General features: G+C 39.5%; 2 protein-coding genes and 1 pseudogene across 2 annotated transcripts; all 3 read left to right on the top strand.

Moving 5' to 3' along the window:
* The first annotated feature begins 7,387 nt into the window (after nt 1-7,387).
* On the top strand, nt 7,388-8,383 carry LOC127966155 (trace amine-associated receptor 13c-like). The gene has a single exon (XM_052566976.1). The coding sequence runs from the start codon at nt 7,388-7,390 to the stop codon at nt 8,381-8,383; it is 996 nt and encodes a 331-aa protein (XP_052422936.1).
* Nucleotides 8,384-16,234: 7,851 nt separating this feature from the next.
* LOC127966217 (trace amine-associated receptor 13c-like) lies at nt 16,235-17,230 on the top strand. The gene has a single exon (XM_052567057.1). It carries the CDS (start codon nt 16,235-16,237, stop codon nt 17,228-17,230), a length of 996 nt encoding a protein of 331 aa, XP_052423017.1.
* Nucleotides 17,231-20,666: 3,436 nt separating this feature from the next.
* Nucleotides 20,667-21,749, top strand: LOC127966128 (trace amine-associated receptor 13c-like; annotated as a pseudogene).
* The last annotated feature ends 1,157 nt before the right edge of the window (nt 21,750-22,906 follow it).

The raw sequence follows: 22,906 nt of genomic DNA, 5'->3' as shown, positions 1-22,906 counted from the left end.
TTAATTGTCAAAAAAGTTTTTCTCACTTGTCATCCTGGCACAATGTTGCCTATTCTTTTTTTCTTTTTTTCTTTTTTACAGTTTTAAATGAAAATTTAAATGAAAAATACATTGCTGTGGACGTTGTTTACTTCATTAATGTGTTTTACTGTGTTAATTTAATAAGGATGCGAGTAGGATTCGGTATTCGGATTTCGGATTCGGACAAATCTTAAACAGTGGATTCGGTATTCGGATTTCGGATTCGGCCAAATCTTAAACAGTGGATTCGGTATTCGGCATAAGTGGGGAACATTTAACTGTTCATGAGATAGATTGCCTGGGGGAAGAAACTGTTTTTGTGCCTGACTGTCCTGGTATTTGTGGCTCTGAAGCGCTGGCCAGATGGCAAAAGTTCAAAGATGGGGTACCTTGGAGGAGAGGAATCCAAGGAATGAAGGAAGTACAACCTTTGTTGGGCCTTTTAAACAACAGAGTTAATGTGATTGTCCCACTTAAGGTCCTGAGATATGGAGGTTCCCAGGAATCTGAATGACACCACTGCAGCCACAGTGCTGTTCATGATGGTGAGTGGGGGGAGAGCAGGGGGTATTCTTCTGAAGTCCACTATTATCTCCACTGTCTTGAGCGTGTTCAGCTCCAGGTTGTTAAGACTTCACCAGACAACCAGCTGCTCAACCTCTTGTCTGTAAGCAGACTGATGGATGAGACTGATGACTGTGTTGTCATCTGCAAACTTCAGGAGCTTGACAGAGTGGACTTTAGAGGTGCAGTCGTTGGTGTACAGCAAGAAGAGCAGTGGGGAGAGAAAACACCCCTGAAAGGCACCAGTGTTGGTGGACCAGCTGTTGGACATGAATTTCCCCAGTCTCACTAGCTGTTGGCTATCTGTCAGAAAGCTGGTGTTCCACTGATAGATAGAGCTAGGAACAAAGAGCTGGTCTGTTTGTTCTGGAGGGCTGTTGGGATGATGGTGTTGAAAGACGAACTGAAGTCCACAAACAGGATCCTCACAAGTCCCTGTTGCAGGATGAAGTGCATCATCCGCAGACCTGTTTGCTCGGTAAGCAAACTGCAGGGGGTCCAGTGATGTCCTTCAGATAAGCCAAAACCAGTTTTTCAAACGACTTCATGATGACAGATGTTAGAGCCACAGGTCTGTAGTTGTTAAGGCCTGTTATCTTGTGTTTCTTTGTGACGGGGATTATGGTGGAGCATTTGAAGCAGCAAGGGACTTTTCACATTAGATTTCATTATTAATTTAGCTGATGCTTTTATCCAAAGCGACTTGCAATTGCTATATATGTCAGAGGTTGCACGCCTCTGGAGCAACTAGGGGTTAAGTGTCTTGCTCAGGGACAGCACACCAAAGGAATGTGTCTTATCCACTGCGCCACCAACACCCCTTCACACTCCACAAAGATGGGGGCCAGCTGGTCAGCACAGGTTTTAAGGCAGGCTGGTGTAACGCCATCTGGGCCTGGTGCTTTTATTCTTTTGTTCTTCCTGAAGACCTGGCGCACATCCTCACTGATTTGAAGTGCAGGAGAGGGGGAGAGGGGGATTGGAGGAGGTGGAAACGGTTATGTAGAGAGATGGTCAGAAAGGGTGTGGGGGGTTTCAAATCTACAATACAACTCATTCAGGTCATTAGCAAGTCGTTGATTTGCCTCAGTGTTCTCAGCCCTTTCCACACTGAAGTTGAGTCATTGTAAACTGGTTTTTCAATCCTCTTTGGCCTGACGAAGATGTCGGAGTTTTGCTGTAAACCATGGCTTATCATTTTTCAATGTTAAATAAGTCCTGGTAGGAATGCATATATCCTCACAAATACTAATATAGGATGTCACAGTCTCTGTGAGTTCATCCAGATCGGTGGTAGCAGCTTCAAAAACACTCCAATCAGTGAGATCAAAACAAACTTGTAAATCCTGCTCTGTTTCACTGGTCCATCTCTTCACAGTCTTTACTACAGGTTTAGCAGATTTAAGTTTCTGCTTGTAGGTCAGTATAAGAAGACCAAGGCAGTGATCAGAGTGTCCCAAAGCTGCTTGCATGCGTTTGCGGAGGAATGTAACCACTCACCAGAATGAACGAGTGAAACTCCCCCGGCGAATATAACGGCTTGCAGTTTACAAAAAGCAAGTGTAGATCTTAACAGCACATCTTCTTTAACACAGTGACATCTGTATACCACCGTTCATTGATGTAAAAGCATGTCCCACGCGATTTCCCTGTTGATTCTGCATCGCAATCTGCTCTAAACAGCTGAAAGTCCGGCAGATGGAGTGCGCTGTCTGGAATGGCGTCATTCAGCCAGGTTTCTGTGAAACACAGAGCAGCAGAGTCTGAGAAATCCTTATTTGTCCAAGAGAGCAGAAAGAGTTCATCTTGACATCTTGTCCGATGACAACTGGGAAAAGTCGGGGAGGAGGAGTGTGCCTCTACGTAAATAAAAGGTACTGTAACACTGTGGTAGTGAGAGAAAGAATATGCACTTCAGATATTGAATTGTTGACAGTGTCTCTCCGGCCGTTCTATTTACCTCGAGAGTTCCAACAACTGTTTTATATGCTTGTGTACATTCACCCGCGAGCCAATGCTTCAATTGCAGCGCAAGTGATCGCTGATGTCACTCACAGACTGGACTCTATTTGCCCGGAGGGCCCCCAAGTTTTTTATAGGAGATTTTAACCACTGTACTTTAGACAAGACCTTAAGATCATATGACCAGTATATAACTTGTTCTACAATGCAGAGGAACACCACTTTAGATCTATGTTATGGTTCAGTAAATGGAGGCTATAGATCTATGGCTATGTCACCACTTGGTGCCTCCTACCACAACAGTATTTATTTGATGCCTGTGTATAAGCCCACGTTCAGACGCCTTGAGCGTGAGGAAAAAAACATAAAACTTTGGACAGAAGACAGCATTTCCTCTCTACAGGGGTGTCTGGAATGTACTGATTGGACTTGTTTTTATGACACTTGTAATGATATTAATTATATTACGGAAACAACGTCTGCCTATGTCAAATTTTGTGTTGACATGATTATTCCATCTAAAAAAGTGGTCATTTATCCTAATAACAAGCCTTGGGTATAGGAATTGAAAAGTGTTATTGGCTCAGTGGTTCATGTAGGTTGTCTACAAACCCGAAGGTTTGTGGTTCAATCTCCGGCTCCATCTAACCAAGTGTCGAGGTGTCCTTCAGCAAGTCACCTAACCCCAGCTGCTCCTGACTAGCTGGATGGCGCCTTGAATGGCTGACACTGCAGTCGGTGTGAGGCAAATTGTAAAGCACTTTGGATGGCCATGTGGTCTGTTGAAAGTGCTATATAAATGCAGTCCATTTATCAACAGGAAAAAAAAAGACATTCTATTTAGGAGACCTGGTAGAGAAAAAATAGTCTCAAGAGAAGTCAAAAATGAAATAAGGAAAGCAAAAAGCCAATACAAGGATAAAATTGAAAATCAATATAATAGTGGGGATTTAAAGGTAGCCTGGCAAGGCATTAACTGTTCACTGATTGCCTGGGGGAAGAAACTGTTCTTATGCCTGGCTATCCTGGTATTTGTGGCTCTGAAGCGCCGGCCAGATAGCAGAAGTTCAAAAAGGGGGTAACTTGGATGTGAGGTATCCAGAGTGATATTCTGAGCCCTGTAATGTTATGATAAAAATTAAACTTTCATATATTTTAGATTCATTGCTCACCAACGGAAATATTTCAGGTCTTTTATTGTTTTAATACTGATGATTTTGGCATACAGCTCATGAAAACCCAAAATTCCTATCTCAAAAAATTAGCATATTTCATCCGACCAATAAAAGAAAAGTGTTTTTAGTACAAAAAAGTCAACCTTCAAATAATTATGTTCAGTTATGCACTCAATACATGGTCGGGAATCCTTTTGCAGAAATGACTGCTTCAATGCAGCGTGGCATGGAGGCAATCAGCCCTTGGCACTGCTGAGGTGTTATGGAGGCCCAGGATGCTTCGATAGCGGCCTTAAGCTCATCCAGAGTGTTGGGTCTTGTGTCTCTCAACTTTCTCTTCACAATATCCCACAGATTCTCTATGGGGTTCAGGTCAGGAGAGTTGGCAGGCCAATTGAGCACAGTAATACCATGGCCAGTAAACCATTTACCAGTGGTTTTGGCACTGTGAGCAGGTGCCAGGTCGTGCTGAAAAACAAAATCTTCTTCTCCATAAAGCTTTTCAGCAGATGGAAGCATGAAGTGCTCCAAAATCTCCTGATAGCTAGCTGCATTGACCCTGCCCTTGATAAAACACAGTGGACCAACACCAGCAGCTGACATGGCACCCCAGACCATCACTGACTGTGGGTACTTGACACTGGACTTCAGGCATTTTGGCATTTCCTTCTCCCCAGTCTTCCTCCATACTCTGGCACCTTGATTTCTGAATGACATGCAAAATTTGCTTTCATCCGAAAAAAGTACTTTGGATCACTGAGCAACAGTCCAGTGCTGCTTCTCTGTAGCCCATTTCCTGCACACGCCTGTGCACGCTGGCTCTGGATGTTTCTACTCCAGACTCAGTCCACTGCTTCCGCAGGTCCCCCAAGGTCTGGAATCGGTCCTTCTCCACAATCTTCCTCAGGGTCCGGTCACCTCTTCTCGTTGTGCAGCGTTTTTTGCCACACTTTTTCCTTCCCACAGACTTCCCACTGAGGTGCATTGATACAGCACTCTGGGAACAGCCTATTCGTTCAGAAATGTCTTTCTGTGTCTTACGCTCTCGCTTGAGGGTGTTAATGATGGCCTTCTGGACAGCAGTCAGGTCGGCAGTCTTATCCATGATTGGGGTTTTGAGTAATGAACCAGGCTGAGTTTTTAAAATCCTCAGGAATCTTTTGCAGGTGTTTAGAGTTAATTAGTGATTCAGATGATTAGGTTAATAGCTCGTTTAGAGAACCTTTTCATGATATGCTAATTTTTTGAGATAAGAATTTTGAGTTTTCATGAGCTGTATGGCAAAATCATCAGTATTAAAACAATAAAAGACCTGAAATATTTCAGTTGGTGTGCAATGAATCTAAAATATATGAAAGTTAAATTTTTATCATTACATTATGGAAAATAATGAACTTTTTCACAATATGCTAATTTTTTTTAGAAGGACCTGTATACAGTTCTTGCAGGGTGGGCAGGGGAGCACCAATAATCCTTTCAGCAGTCTGAACCGTTCTCTGTAGTCTTCTGATGTCTGATTTTATAGTTGAACCAAACCAGACAGTTATTGATGTACACAGGACAGGCTCAATGACGGCTGAGTAGAACTGTTTCAGCAGCTCCTGTGGCAGGTTAAACTTCCTCAGTTGGCGAAGGAAGTACAACCTTTGTTGGGCCTTTTTAACAACTGAATCATTGTGATTGTCCCACTTCATGTCATGTCATGAATCTGAATGACTCCACTGCAGCCACAGTAGAGCTGAAGATCATTGCCTGAACCCGACAGGACCCGACGGGTTCAGTCGGGTTCAGTTGGGTTCAGGCTTAATTTATATCATTTTAAATGGGCTCGGGCCGGGCCGGGTTTGGGCTTGGGCTTGTGCTCCGGTTTGCAAGGTAAATGAGCAGTCATGCAATGTATTTCGATTAGTGCGAGAAAGATGCAAAAGTAGATAGAGTAAGTGAAACAGAGGTTTGCCCCTGGGAATTACGTTTTGGTTGCACCAGCAACTAAAGCAAAGTCTGAGGTGTGGAAAAGTTTTGACCATGTTTATAATGAGAGATATGAGCCAGTGGGTTATGCTGCTGGACACTCCATCAGTGAGCGCAGGAATGCGATGAAGCCATTTACAGTGGATTCTATAATTTTCATCCACAAAAACATGTAGGCCTAGCCTAATCTTGGTAAGAAAAGGTTTTTCAAATTATAACTAAATATTAATTGAGTCCTAAATGCATAATGTAGACAGAGTATATAGGCTAATGTTGGCATTATTCTTTTTAAATTTCAGCTGCTAGTGGCGAAGCAAATCTGGCGGAGACTTTATCTTAATTTCGTTATTGCCAAACACCCATCTTCATTTAGAATATATCTTCATTTAATTTGTTAAGAAAGGCTCGTTTTTATTGGTGCGTTGGGCTTTTTATAGGCTAAATGAGCCTATGCCTAGACCTATTTAGAGTGCTGAGGTGTTATGATGTTACAGAGGATTTATTTTATTTCTTTGTTCCAACTTCCAAGTGGCCTATAGCTATGTTAGTAATTATGTTAAAACATGTATAAATGACTCTTGACAAAAGGCAAAAGAGCTGTGTGTGTGCGCACATTTGAATAATGTTGGGCTGTAACTGGGTTCGAGCTTTAGAAAAGCTGGGCATAAAATCTTTTGGGCTAGGGTCCTGTCAGGCCTAACTTTTAAGGCTTGATTACAGCTCTAAGCTCTATGATGCTCTACAGCTCTATGATGTTGAGTCGGGGGAGTGCCGGGGGGTTTCTCCTGAAGTCCACTATCATCTCACAGTTTTGAGAGTGTTCAGCTCCAGATGTATTATATGATGTATTATAATGGTTGTTATGATTATTCATGAGTTGATATAACATATTATACGTTTTTTTTATAATGTATTATGTATTCATTAAAATGCCTTAAGAATACCCTTATTATAAATATGGGCTTCATAGAAAATGTTAATAATTTTATAAGTAGAAGCTGTACTACATACAGTAACATTCTTCAAGTTAAACTGAACTGTTATTTTGAGGTTATAATTAGTAGTGGTGCACGAAAAAGATCGGCCGATCTTTAATGCGCATCTTGTCAGTAAAAACGGTTCTCTAATCAGCTGAAAATTGCATCAGGTGCTGATTCACATAGAGCAGCTGTTACTGATCTGTTAAACTGCTAATGACCGGCCGATCTTTATCGATGCACCCCTAATTATTAGGTTGCCGTGAAAACCTTTAGGTTTCTGTCTGTATATCATATGACGATAGTTTTACTCAAAATAAATAGTAAAATCCTCATAAAGTGACTCTCAGAGCAGCTCTAGAGATTGTTTGTGTTCATGTACTCATATTTTTGTTTGTATGATCGTAATGCAAAATGTACAATAATGACGTGACTATGATTTTGTGCAAATCCAACTTTTCCAATGACAAAGAGTTTTACTAATTCAAAACTATTAATCTGATTAATCCAATCTATGAATATATAAAAAGTAGGTGGGTCAAAAAGTGAATAATCAAATCTCATTCTGAGTGGGTAGTCGCTACTCTTTTTGCAAGTATAAAACAGGGTCATGTCAGTGATGAGCGCAGGAGACCAAACTGACAAGCATCTTTAAACAGATTTGGAATAGTTCTCTGATGAAGCACAGAGTCAACTCTATATTGTGTGATCATCAAAATGTCTATCTGGGGAGCGACACATACGGACAATGAATCAATTCAATTCTGCTTTCCAAATAACAATTTGTCTTGCACCAGAAACTTAAAACCTGGAGCAGAGTACATTATTGTTTACATATTCATTTCTACAATATCAGTATTTACTGTGTTTCTGAACTTGTTGGTGATCATTTCCATCGCTCACTTCAAACAGCTCCACACTCCAACCAATGTGCTGATCTTCTCTCTGGCAGTGGCTGATCTGATCGTGGGACTGATTCTTACACCAGTAAAAGGCATCAGATTAATTGAGCCATGTTGGTACTTTGGAGAAATATTTTGTTCAATATTTCTTATTCTTTTCTGTGTGGTAGTTACCGCATCTCTTGGTAATTTGATTATTATATCTGTGGATCGTTACATCGCTGTGAATGACCCTTTGCGATATCCAGCAAGAGTCAATATTAACAGAGCAGTTCTTTCTATTGTTGTAAACTGGGTATTTTCCTGCATGTATTCTTTTTTTATTTTGTATGAGTCTATAGCCTATCCAGAGAAAAATGATACATATGTTGGAGAATGTATACTTTTTATTAAGTTCGGATATATCATAACTGACATCATAGTTACTTTAGTAACACCGTGTTGTATAATCATTTCTTTATATATGAAAATCTGCTTCATAGCAAAACATCAAGCTGAGCATATAAATTCACTCTCAGACAAAAAAGCCAAATCAGAAAAAAAGGCTGCAAGAACCTTAGGGATTGTTGTCATGGTTTATCTTCTTTGTTGGATACCATATTATATAGCTTCTCTTACGCTTGGGCAAGACACAGGTGACACTCTGGTAATTAATATAATGTATTGGATTTTATGCATGAATTCATGCTTTAATCCACTTATTTATGCAATGTTTTATAGATGGTTCCGAATATCAGCAAAATACATTTTGACTCTGAAAATATTTGAACCTTCTTCAGAATACTTCAACCTGTTCATGCAAGAGAAATGATTTTATGCTAATCTTATGGTGTTACACTACTGTAAACTCTCTTTAAAGCACACATAAGAATGTACTCATGTACACATGTTTTAAAAAATATCTCTGCATTCCTTAAAATATACATATATTTTTTTTTTCCACAAAAGAAAGAAATGCATACAGGTTTGAAATGACATATAGTTTGGTAAATCATATCAGCTTTTTAATTAACTTCATCTTTTTCCAAACAGAATAGTTTAGGTTCTTTTGTCATCTTCATTGGGAAAAATAATCTCTAAGTAGCACATATGGTTTTGAAATGTTTAGGTAGGGTGTCTAATGACTAGATCAGTGTGACAGATCTGAGGATTTCAAATTATTAATATCATCTAAAGAAGCTTCTAAGAATTTATTAACTCAGAGTGGAAAACTGATGCAAGGACAAATCTTGTTTAGACATTAAGAATTATGCTGCTGAATAGCATTAGTGCATATTACAGTATAAAAATATAATGTCTTCATGGACATTTTCAGGGTCTTTTAAAAGTTTTTTTTTTTTTTTTTTTGGTCTGCTTTATTGTTCAAATCCTGAAGAACTGTGGTGAGGACTTTCCTACTGAGTAATAGATGTTGTCTGATGAAAAAATGCAGTAAATTTTGTAATGTTCAAATGGTGCATCAGAGATGATCTTTAATTTAAGTGACATTTCTTACTGTTGAGATCTTAGCATTTTTTATTCGGTAGCACTTTATTTTACAGTCCTGTTCCTCATGTACATACTATGTACTTATTATAGTAATTACAATAACTATGTAATAACTAGGTACTAACCCTGAACCTACCCCTAAACCTAACCCTAACCCATGTAGTTACCTTGTATTACCAGAACTTTCTTAAATACACTGTAAGTACACTATAAGTACATGTTAATACACGTACTGTAAAATAAAGTGCAACCTTTTTTTCTGCTGCCCTAGAAGGAAGTTCTTTAAACATGCGATGCCAACAAAAGAGATAAACGGGATGAAATAACTAAAGATTCGTGTGAGTTATATATGACGATTATTTTGGACCATTATTAAGCTTTTCATGTTCCCTGTTTTCCCAGTAGTGCCACTAGATATGTAACTTCTCTAACATACAGCTCTGGCGGGCTATTCATTAAAAGAGCCCAGTTTAGTTTGTCTAACAAGAATTACTGAGCAGATTTTCTTTCAATAGGTGGTGCTGTAAACATTGAATCTGGATCTAGTTGGCCAGATTACTTTACATTTTCTTTTTTAAAGGTACACAGGTCATGGAAACTGAGGTCATTGAAGGTCCCAATGAAATCGATTTGACTTTTTTTTTTTTCACCAAATTGAGTTTACATTTTTTTCTGGATTCAGTTTTCTACATTTACATTTATGCATTTAGCAGACACTTTTATCCAAAGCAACTTACAGTGCATTGAAGCTAGACATTTGTTTACTAGAGTATGTGTGTTCGCTGAGAATTTGTACCCACAATCTACCACTGAGCCACAGGAACTTACATTATAGACTCTGTTGTAATGGTTAAATTAAATTGTATTAATCAGAAAACATGTATTATAATTTAAATCATGAAACTTACATTACTAAACAGGGATATATTAAGTTTTACAAAAATAATTTTTTTAAGGCCCTTTGAATTTTTTTTCTTCTTTTTTTTCTGCTAAATAAATTCTGGTAAATATTCCTTTAAAAATCATGTTGGTTACCCATTTTATGAAGCCTGTGTTTATAATACATTATAAGGGTATTCTTAAGAAATTATAATGAATACATAATGCATTATATATATATATATATATATATATATATATATATATATATATATATATATATATATATATATATATATAAATAATTATATGTTGTATCATCTCATGAATATTCATAAGAACCGTTTTAATATATTGTAATATTTACTTATTTGTGGTTATAGCTTTTAAGAGTATGATTTTTTATAACACAATGAACAAGTTGCATCCACTTTTACAATTTGTTATATTTCTCATAGTTATAATGTATTATAAGTCTCATATCTTGCCATTTTTCTGCTGCTACTTTACCTAAAGCAAAGACCACTTATAAGTAGTAGTAATCGTAATAATAATAATCATAAAAATTCTCTCAAACAGCCATAAGATCAGATATAAGATCAGTTGAATGTGTAATAAGACACACTTGCTTTGAACTATTTTTATTGTAATACCAGTTTGATTATTTTGATGGTACCCTTTAGACAGCTGTTGATAAGTAACTCTGCAACTACAAACCCGATTCCAAAAAAGTTGGGACACTGTACAAATTGTGAATAAAACAGAATGCAATGATGTGGAAGTTTCAAATTGTAATATTTTATTCTGAATACAACATAAATGACATATCAAATGTTTAAACTGAGAAAATGTCTAATTTTAAGGGAAAAATAAGTTGATCTCAAATTTCATGACATCAACACATCTAAAAAAAGTTGGAACAAGGCCATGTTTACCACTGTGTTGGATCCCCTCTTCTTTTTATAACAGTCTACAAACGTCTCGGGACTGAGGAGACAAGTTGCTCAAGTTCAGGAACAGGAATGTTTTCCCATTCTTGTCTAATACAGGTTTCTAGTCGCTCAACTGTCTTAGGTCTTCTTTGTCGCATGTTCCTCTTTATTATGCACCAAATGTTTTCTACGGGTGAAAGATATTAACTGCAGGCTGGCCATTTCAGTACCCGGATCCTACTTCTACACTAACATGATATTGTAATTGATGCAGTATGTGGTCTGGCATTGTCATGTTGCAAAATGCAAGGTCTTCCCTGAAAGAGATGACGTCTGGATGGGAGCATATATTTTTCTAGAACTTGGATATACCTTTCAGCATTGATGGTGCCTTTCCAGATGTGTAAGCTGCCCATGCCACACGCACTCATGCAACCCCATACCACCAGAGATGCAGGCTTCTGAACTGAGCGCTGATATCAACTTGGATTGTCCTTGTCCTCTTTAGTCCGGATGACATGGCGTCCCAGTTTTTCAAAAAGAACTTCGAACGTTGATTCGTCTGACCACAGAATAGTTTTCCACTTCGCCACAGTTTATTTTAAATGAGCGTTGGCCCAGAGAAAACACCTGCGCTTTTGGATCATGTTTAGATATGGCTTCTTTTATGACCTATAGAGTTTTAGCCAGCAACGGCAAATGGCACAATGGATTGTGTTCACTGACAATGTTTTCTGGAAGTATTCCTGAGCCCATGTTGTGATTCCCATTACAGTAGTATTCCTGTATGTGATGCAGTTCCATCTAAGGGACCGAAGATTACGGGCATCCAGTCTGGTTTTCCGGCCTTGACCCTTACGCACAGAGATTGTTCCAGATTCTCTGAATCTTTGGATGATATTATGCACTGTAGATGAAGATAACTTCAAAATCTTTGCAATTTTTCTCTGAGAAACTCCTTTCTAATATTGCTTCACTATTTTTCTCCTCATCATTGGGGGAGTTGGTGATCCTCTGCCCATCTTGACTTCTGAGAGACACTGCCACTCTGAGAGGCTCTTTTTATACCCAATCATGATGCCGATTGACCTAATAAGTTCCAAATTGGTCCTCTAGCTGTTCCTTATGTGCAGATTTAACTTTTATTATTGCAATTGCTCTTATTGCCACCTGTCCCAACTTTTTTGGAATGAGTAGCTCTCATGAAATCAAAAATGAGCTTATATTTGGCATGACATTTCAAACGGTCTCACTATCAACATTTGATATTTTATCTATATTCTATTTTGAATAAAATATAAGTTTATGAGATTTGTAAATGATTCCATTTCTTTTTTACTCACAATTTGTACAGTGTCCCAACTTTTTTGGAATAGGGTATGTATGTATCATGTCATTAGAGTATTAGTATGTCTGCTACCTTAAATATATGCTAACACTTTATTTTGATGGTCAACCAACAGATAATCTGACTATAAACATCTTTGCAAGTACATCAACTTATTCTACCATGCTAGATTCTACCATTCTTGAGCACAATAATACTCTAAATGAGAGTTAGTTGGCATTTAGTTGCAAAGTTGGCACTCACAAGCTGTAGTAAGATACTGTTAAGAGATTTAAATAAACAATGTCAAAATATGATACAGTTCATCCATCCATCCATCCATCATCTTCCGCTTAATCCGGGGCCGGGTCGCGGGGGCAACAGTCTAAGCAGAGACACCCAGACTTCCCTCTCCCTAGCCATTTCTTCCAGCTCCTCAGGGGGGACCCCGAGGCGTTCCCAGGCCAGCCGGGAGACATAGTCCCTCCAGCGTGTCCTAGGTCCTAGACGTGCCTGGAACACCTCCCTGGGAAGGCGTCCAGGAGGCATCCGAAATAGATGCCCGAGCCACCTCAGCTGGCTCCTCTCGATGTGGAGGAGCAACGGCTCTACTCTGAGCTCCTACAGAGTGACCAAGCTTCTCACCCTATCTCTAAGGGAGCGCCCAGCCACCCGATGGAGAAAGCTCATTTCGCCCGCCTGTATCCGGGATCTTGTCCTTTCGGTCATGACCCACAGCTTATGACCATAGGTGAGAGTAGGAACGTAGATTGACCAGTAAATCGAGAGCTTTGCCTTACAGCTCAGCTCCTTCTTCACCACGAAAGACCGGTACAGCGACCGCATTACTGCAGAAGCTGCACCGATCCGTCTGTCAGTCTCACGTTCCATCCTTCCCTCACTCGTGAACAAGACCCCAAGATACCTGAACTCCTCCACTTGAGGCAGGAACTCTCCACCAACCTGAAGTGGGCAATCCACCCTTTTCCGACTGAGAACCATGGCCTCGGACTTGGAGGTGCTGATTCTCATCCCAACCGCTTCACACTCGGCTGCAAACCGTCCCAATGCACGCTGAAGGTCCTGGTCTGAGGAGGCCAACACGACAACATCATCTGCAAAAAGCAGCGACGAAATCGCATGGTCCCCAAACCGGACACTCTCTGGCCCTTGGCTGCGCCTAGAAATTCTGTCCATAAAAATTATGAACAGAACCGGTGACAAAGGGCAGCCCTGCCGGAGTCCAACATGCACTGGGAACAGGTCTGACTTACTGCCGGCAATGCGAACCAAGCTCTTGCTCCGGTCGTATAGGGACCGAACAGCCCTAAGCAGGGGGCCGCCGACCCCATACTCCCAGAGCACCCTCCACAGGATGTCGCGAGGAACACGGTCGAATGCCTTCTCCAAATCCACAAAACACATGTGGACTGGTTGGGCAAACTCCCATGAACCCTCCAGCACCCTGTAAAGGGTATAGAGCTGGTCCAGTGTTCCGCCTTGCCACCGAGGAGCTTTTTAACTACCTCGATGACTTCAGCCTGGGTGATGGATGATTCCTCCTCCGAGTCCCCAGCTACTGCTTCCTCAACGGAACACAAGTCGGTGGGATTGAGGAGATCCTCGAAGTATTCCTTCCACTGCCCGACGATATCCCCAGTTGAGGTCAACAGGTGCCCATCTCCACTGTAAACAGTGTTGGTAGGGCACAGCTTCCCCCTCCTGAGGCGTCGAACAGTTTGCCAGAATCTCTTCGAGGTCAACCGATAGTCTTTCTCCATGGCCTCACCAAACTCCTCCCAGGCCCGATATTTTGCCTCCACGACTACCCGGGCTGCAGTCCGCTTGGCCTGCCGGTACCTGTCAGCTGCCTCTGGAGTCCCACAAGCCATCCAGGCCTGATAGGACTCCTTCTTCAGCTTGACGGCATCCCTTACTTCCGGTGTCCACCACCGGGTTCGGGGATTGCCGCCTCGACAGGCACCGGAGACCTTATGGCCACAGCTCCGAGCAGCCGCAGTGACAATGGAGGTGGAGAACATGGTCCACTCGGACTCAATACACAGAAATCCAATAACAGAACACCGCTCGGGTTCAGGTCAGGGGGGCCGTTCCTCCCAATCACGCCCCTCCAGGTGTCACTGTCACTGCCCACGTGAGCATTGAAGTCCCCCAGTAGAACGACGGAGTCTCCAGTCAGAGCACTTTCCAGCACCCCTCCCAGAGACTCCAAAAGGGCCGGGTAGTCCGCACTGCCGTTCGGCCCGTAGGCACAAACGACAGTGAGAGACCTATCCCCGACTCGAAGGCGCAGGGAAGCGACCCTCTCGTTCACCGGGGTGAACCCCAACACATGGCGGCTGAGCTGGCGGGCTATAAGCAAACCCACTCCAGCCCTCCGCCTCTCACCATGGGCAACTCCAGAGTGGTAGAGAGTCCAGCCTCTCTCAAGAAGTGTGGTTCCAGAGCCCAAGCTGTGCGTGGAGGTGAGCCCGACTATCTCTAGTCGGTACCTCTCGACCTCCTGCACAAGCTCAGGCTCCTTCCCCGCCAACAAGGTGACATTCCACGTCCCTAAAGCCAGATTCCATGTCCAGAGATCGGGTCGTCGGGGGTCTCGCCTTCGACTGTCGCCCGATCCTCTATGCACCGGCCCCTTACGCTCCCTCCTGCAGGTGGTGAGCCCACAGGAGGGCGGCCCCACGTCACTCCTCTGGGCTGAGCCCGGCCGGGCCCCATGGGGGAAGGCCCGGCCACCAGGCGCTCGCATACGAGCCCCAACCCCGGGCCTGGCTCCAGGGTGGGGCCTCGGCTGCGCCATGCCGGGCGACGTCTCGGTCCTTGATGTAAATGTTAACATGAGGGGTTTGTGAACTGTTCTTAGTCTGGCCCGTCACCAAGGACCTGTTTGCCTTGGGAGACCCTACCAGGAGCATATAGCCCCAGACAACATAGCTCCCAGGATCATTCGGGTACTCAAACCTCTCCACCATGATAAGGTGACAGTTCAAGGAGAACTCATTCATTATACTGTTCATTATACTGTAAATGAAGTAGATTTAATATGGTGTTCATTGAGTTATAAATAATCATACTCTTAAACTTATAACCACAAATATGTAATTATTTTGATTTATTATAATTGTTGTTATGATTATTCATTAGTTGATCAAATGTATTATAAGGTTTTTATAGTGTATTATGTATAAATTATAATGCCATAAGAATACCCTTATAATGTATTATTAATACAGGTTTCATAGAAAGTGTTAATAATTTTATTAATAGATGTTATACTAGATAAAGTAATGTTTTTTTATCACAGATTCTTCAAGTTAAATGGAAATGTTATTTTACAGGTTTCTGTGAAAGCCTTTAGCTTTCTGTCTGTATATCATATGACCAGAGTTATAGTAAAATCCTCATAAAGTGACTCTCAGAGCAGCTCTAGAGATTGTTTGTGTTCATGAACTCATATTTTTGTTTGTATATTTGCTTTGGTTTGATGAATGTATGATCGTAATGCAAAATACGATAATGATATGACAATAATTATGTGCTAATCCAACTTGTCAAATGAATTTCCAAGGAATTTAAAGGTCAAAACTATTTAATGTCTAACACTTCTAGCTTTTAATGTTTTGTGTATTAACGTACATAAATGTTTGAATGTAGGCAAGTTGTTCTAATGGTAACTTATGTCAAACCTACTGTGGGTCAGATACAATTCGTAAAATTTAACTACAAAAGAAGCTCTGAGCTATTCTATGTCTTGAAAATATTATTAGATTAGTTTTACCAATTCAAAACTATGAATCAGATTAATACAGTCTATGAATATTTAAATAGTAGGTGGGTCAAAAAGTGAATAATGAAATCTCATTCTGAGTGGGTAGTCGCTACTCTTTTTGCAAGTATAAAACAGGGTCATGTCAGTGATGAACGCAGGAGGCCAAACTGACAAGCATCCTCAAACAGATTTGGAATAGTTCTCTGATGAAGCACAGAGTCAACTCCATATTGTGTTATCACCAAAATGTCTATCTGGGGAGCGACAAATACGGACAATGAATCAATTCAATTCTGCTTTCCAAATAACAATTTGTCTTGTACCAGAAACATAAAACCTGGAGCAGAGTACATTATTGTTTACATATTCATTTCTACAATATCAGTATTTACTGTGTTTCTGAACTTGTTGGTGATCATTTCCATTGCTCACTTCAAAGAGCTCCACACTCCAACCAATGTGCTGATCTTCTCTCTGGCAGTGGCTGATCTGATCGTGGGACTGATTCTCACGCCAGTACAAGGCATCAAATTGATTGAGCCATGTTGGTACTTTGGAGAAATATTTTGTTCAATATTTCTTATTCTTTTCTGTGTGGTTGTTACGGCATCTCTTGGTAATTTGATTATTATATCTGTGGATCGTTACATTGCTGTAAATGACCCTTTGCGATATCCAGCAAGAGTCAATATTAACAGAGCAGTTCTTTCTATTGTTGTAAACTGGGTATTTTCCTGCATGTATTCTTTTTTTATTTTGTATGAGTCTATAGCCTATCCAGAGAAAAATGATACATATGTTGGAAAATGTATGCTTTTTATTAAGTTTGGATATATCATAACTGATATCATAGTTACTTTAGTAACACCGTGTTGTATAATCATTTCTTTATATATGAAAATCTGCTTCATAGCAAAACATCAAGCTGAGCATATAAATTCACTCTCAGACAAAAAAGCCAAATCAGAAAAAAAGGCAGCAAGAACCTTAGGGATTGTTGTCATGGTTTATCTTCTTTGCTGGATACCATATTATATAGCTTCTCTTATGCTTGGGCAAGACACAGGTGACACTCTGGTAATTAATATAATGTATTGGATTTTATGTATTAATTCATGCTTGAATCCACTTATTTATGCAATGTTTTATAGATGGTTCCGAATATCAGCAAAATACATTTTGACTCTGAAAATATTTGAACCTTCTTCAGAATACTTCAACCTGTTCATGCAAGAGAAATGATTTTATGCTAATCTTATGGTGTTACACGACTGTAAACCCTCTTTAAAGCACACATAAGAATGTATTCACCCTCATGCTGTTTTTTAAATGTTATGACTTTTCTATGGAATACAAAATATCTCCATATTCCTTAAAATATTTTTTTTTTCCACAACAGAAAGAAATGGATACAGGTTGGGTAAATCATATTTTTTATTTAATTTTTGGGTGAAATAGTCTTAAGTTCATCTGTTTCCAAACAGAACAGTTTAGGTTCTTTTGTAATCTTCTTTGGGGAAAATAATCTCTAAGTAGCACATATGGTTTTGAAATGTTTAGGTAGGGTGTCTGAAGACTAGATCAGTTTGACAGATCTGAGGATTTCAAATGGTTAATATCATCTAAAGAAGCTTCTAAGAATTTAATAACTCAGAGTAGAAAACTGATGCAAGGACAAATCTTGTTTAACATTAAGAATTATGCAGCTGAATAGCATTAGTGCATATAACAGTGTAAAAATATGGTGTCTTCATGGATATTTTCAGGGTCTTTTAATAGTTTTTTTTTTTTTTTTTTGTTCTGCTTTATTGTGCAAATGCTGAAGAATTGTGGTGTGAAAAATCACTTTGCTGCTGAATGACAGACATCTTATGAAAAAACTGTAGTAGTTTTTGTAATGTTCAAATGGTGACAATCTTTAATTTAAGTGAAAGACTTCTCTGTTGAGCCCAGAGAATTTTTTTTTTTCTGCTGTCCTAGAGGGAAGTTTTTTAAACATGCGCTAACATCAAAAGAGATAAACTGGTTGCATACCTAAAGATTAGTGTTACATGACCATTTTATTGGACAGTTGTTAAGCTTTTCCTGATCCTTGTTTTCCCAGTAGTGCTTCTAGATATTTAACTTATTTAACTTCTCTAACATAGAGCCCAGCCTAGTTTCTCTAACAAGAATTACTGAGCAGATATTTTTAGATGGTCTTGAAACATTGAATCTGGATACAGGTAACAAGTTTACTTTACATTTACTTTTTTTTTTTTTTTAAAGCTACACAGGTCATGGAAACTGAGGTCATTGTTAGGGCCCTATGAAATTAGTTAAATATTTTACCCAAATTGAGTTTTATTTTATTCCGCAATTTCTTTTCTTTTAGTTTTTTTTTCTGTTTCAAAGTTTCTGGATTCAGTTTTCTACACTTCTAGGTTCGTTATCGGGAAACCGGGCCCAAATCATTAGCTCATGTAATTTTATTTATTTTGTTGTAGAGTTTCACAGTGAAATGATCAAATGCTTATTAAATGTTTGTGGAACATGAATTACACCTATGATTACTCTGCTAGCTGGGATAACTGTTCTAGTATGATTTGTATGCATATATTTGCTGCATAACAACCTAGATGATCAGAGTCATGGGCCCAGTTTCCCAATAACGCTCGCTCTTAGCGTGCTAAGAAGACCTCGAAAGATATATCTTACCAAAGTTGTTTATGTTCCTAAGTGTGTTCCCCGAAGTGTCCCTTAGGAAGCTTCTTAGCACGCTGCCTCTTACTTCCGACGTTACAAGAGCGCTCTCCAAAGTGAGGGTGCTGAATTAGTTGGCATCGATTGCTCATGAATCGATTTTCCACTTCACGCGATGGTGCAGTACAGCGTTAAGAAAGACAACATGCTTTATGCAAATGAAACATTCCTCAAATTATTACAGTAACATTTATTTTAACATAGTTTATGTTATCAGTAAAATTTAGACTATACATTAAATAATCAAATGGTCAGTAATATGTTTACACGATATGTTGTGACGGTTAGGCGAACCGGGTATCCCTCGCTAATCATCCATCCCGTTGTGCCACTTGTGCCGCTTCTTGACATGGGTTTAACGACTTATAAAAAATTATATAATACACTTTTATATTAATGGTAAGGTACTTTACAATCAGAATTGATTGACAAGCAGCTGCAGTTACTTCTGTTTAATGTGGTAATGATCTGATCTGTATGGCCGCGTCTCCCTTTCGCGATAAGTAGCCTACGCCTGATCAGTCACTGATGGATTGGCGATAGGGATGAGTGTGCCATCCACCAGGATGTAATCCCCGGCATGGCGCAGAAGGCCGTTGGTGACAGTGTGGACGCACCTCCATACAGAGGTCTTGATTAGGCCGTAGCCTTCTCCCATGACCTCGATGAATCTCTCTGTAGCAAAAAAAAAATGAATAAATTAGCGCTGGGCTTCAGGGCTTAAAGAAAATTCCACCGCGTTTGCCTGGCAAGCGCAGGTCTGAGAAGGTCCAGTCGCTCCATAATGAGCTGTCTTGGGAGGCGAATTTTTTTTAATATAGCCACGTCAGGCAAAATGTCAAAAGGGCTTAAATTTCGCAGAATAAAAAAAATCACATGAGCTAAACGGCTCCGCGTCCGGCTCCGTCTTTGATTCAATAGAAAGACACGTTGGATCGCTGCCATAGTTGGTCGCTTACTGGACACCACCATGCTTACCTATTTATAGATCTTAGCCATTTAGAGCCAAATTGTTTGCCAGATTTTAATTATCAAAAAAACGATTATCAATTCGCTTTAATTACATTACGAAAAAGCCTAGGCTAATTACTACCACAAAAAGTCAACTTGATAAATAGGCCTGTATCCATTGCGAACATAATTTATTATGAGTCTTAAAAAATAAAATAGAATCATTGTTGAGCCAAAACATTGTCAACGTACCATAGTTTGACTTGTACTTCGCTGCGCTGGTTTCTAAAAACCGCAGTACAGTACCTCTTGAGCTCAAACAACCCTAAGAGAGAGCTTACGAATGATCCAGACTCTGGACCATTCGTAATCCAGACCAACCTTACGAAAGTATGACTTACAGAAGATATACTTAGCGTACGAACGTGTCGGGAATCATGCCATAAAGTTAAGAGAGAGGTTAAGGAATAGGTTAAGAACTACTTAGCGATAAGAACGCTTTGGGGAACTGGGCCATGGACAGTGAGAGGATCCTAAATAAAACTAATTCCTTACTATCTGCTTATTTGTTTAGAGGGATAGTTCACCTAAATATATATATAAAGTACCTAAGCATAGAAGCTTGATAAAATATAAATTTTAGATGAAAATTTCAGATGGCACTTAGAGGCTTTTGCATCTGAACTCTTCATATATATATATATATATATATATATATATATATATATATATATATATATATATATATATATATATATATATATATATATATATATATATGAAGAGTTCTGATTTATATTTTTCCATTTTAAAAGTCACTATATTTGAAACAAATGAAAAAGTAGGTCTTGGTTTGTTTTATTTTTTCAGTTATGTTTAGGCTATGTATCCTGAAAATTGAGACTAAGTATGAGAATAATTTTGTCATTATATTGCATCAGAGTGGGCGGTAGATGGGTTGGTCAGTCTGACCTAGACACTATAAATGAAAGCACAGTAAGGAGAGCAGAACAAACTCCTAACAAGAGGAGACTCACTCATGGCTAATGAGAAAGAGGATAATGAGACTCAATACTGCTTTCCTGCCATCAACTCATCATGTATCAAGGAAAAACGCTCAAACCATGAATACAATATCATGTATGTGTTTTTTTCATTTCTGTCAGTCTGGACTGTGTTTCTGAACCTACTGGTGATAATCTCCATCTCTCACTTCAAGAAGCTTCACACTCCAACAAACCTGCTCATTCTGTCTCTAGCTGTGGCTGACCTGTTTATGGGACTTATTGTGATGCCTGTAGAGGCTATCAGGTTGATTGAGACCTGTTGGTACTTTGAAGACACTTTCTGCGGACTGTTTATGTTAATCATGGGAGTACTTATAACAGCATCAATCAGTAGTTTAATTTTAATTGCCATTGATCGATTCATGGCCGTGTGTCACCCTTTACTGTACCCACAGAAAATTACCACAACTAAAACTTTAATAAGCATCTTTTTCTGCTGGTTTTGGTCTTCAAGTTATAGTGTTGCGTATGCAGTTAGTAATGGATATTTTAATGCCTTACACATAACATTGTGTTATGGCCAATGTATTGTCATGTTTAGTCCTGCTTGGCGATTCAGTGATTTGACCATTTCCTTCTTATATCCTTGTACTGTCATAATCACTGTATATCTGAGGATATTTTATGTTGCACAACAACAAGTGAAAGTTATAAATTCATTGAAGGGAGAAAAAGGTGTAATGGTTTCAGTGAGGAGAAAGTCAGAGAGTAAAGCTGCTCTGACATTAGGAATCATTGTGATTGTTTATCTGTTTTGCTGGATTCCATACTATATCTGTACTCTTACAGAAACCACAGAAATTCCATCTACTACAATGACATTTTTAACCTGGACCTTTTATATAAACTCAGCTGTGAATCCTCTTATCTATGCCTTATTTTACAGCTGGTTTAAAGTGTCAATTAAACACATTTTAACTCTTAGAATATTTCAGCCAGCATCCTCTCTGGTGGACATTTTTACAGATAATCATTTATCACATGCTCCTCTCAAAAAATAAATGAGTTTGGAACAACATAAGAATGAGTAAAAAATGCTTTTTGCAAATAACTATAGTTATGTAGTACTGTATGATGTAAAAGCCTTCAAGCTTTTCAGGTTTTCAGTTTTATGAGTCTTTTTCTTTCTTTTTTAATGCACAGACATACATCTTGCATGGAAAAAAGATAACTTCCGGTGTTGGAACTTCTGAATGAGAGTTTAATATGCAACATCATGTACAGAGGACTGTTTAATGCTGTTTTAAAGGGGTCATGTGACTGTTTTTCTTGGACAAATCTTGGACAAGAACCTCCTTCCCTTAGCCAGAACACTGAAGATGGGTCATGGATAGGTCTTCCAGCATGACAGTGACCCGAAACATACAACCAAGGCAACAAAGGAGTGGCTCAAGAAGAAGCGAATTAGGTCATGGAGTGGATTAGCCAGTCTCCAGACCTCAATCTTATCTAAATCCATCGAGGTAGCTGAATTTTTTTCTTGAACGGGGTTATGATGTTGCTAAAAAGAACATTATTTTGTGTAATACAATGTGTTTATGTGGTTTAAGGTAAAAAAAACAAACAAACAAAAAAAAACATTTTCCACATACTGTACATTATTGTTTCTCCTCTCTGCGCTGCCTTTCTGAAATGCTTTGATTTTTACAAAGCTCATCGTTCTGAAAAATGAGGTGTACGCTGATTGGCCAGCTATCCAGTGCATTGTGATTGGCCAAATGCCTCAAGCATGTGATGTAAATGTTAGGCACCTTAACATACTTTCATGCTTTGTGTCCCGGCTCGATGACACAAAATCAATAAAACCCATTTCAAACGTAGCTTTTGCTGCATCCAGTGGGGACATAATTACTGTATAATGACTTATACTGTGTTTTCATACGTTGCGTTGCATATCACGCTGCATAAACATAAATCCATGTCTGCATTTGTGATCGGAGAAGCAACAAACAACAAGCGCTATCATCATTGGCAAATCCTTTACATATGAAAACCTTCTTATAGACTGTGAGTCAGAAGCACCAGACTGTCCTTGCAAAGTTGGAACTGCCACACTTTATAGAAACAGATTACGGCATTACAACAGACTACGGCAAAGCGCTGCACACATCTGAATATTTGGGTTGAACTGTTCTGTGTTGTAAATACAACTTAAGCA

Source organism: Carassius gibelio, chromosome B10, assembly GCF_023724105.1.
Source record: "Carassius gibelio isolate Cgi1373 ecotype wild population from Czech Republic chromosome B10, carGib1.2-hapl.c, whole genome shotgun sequence".
NCBI lineage: Eukaryota > Metazoa > Chordata > Actinopteri > Cypriniformes > Cyprinidae > Carassius > Carassius gibelio.
This window is presented reverse-complemented; position numbering and strand designations above follow the sequence as displayed.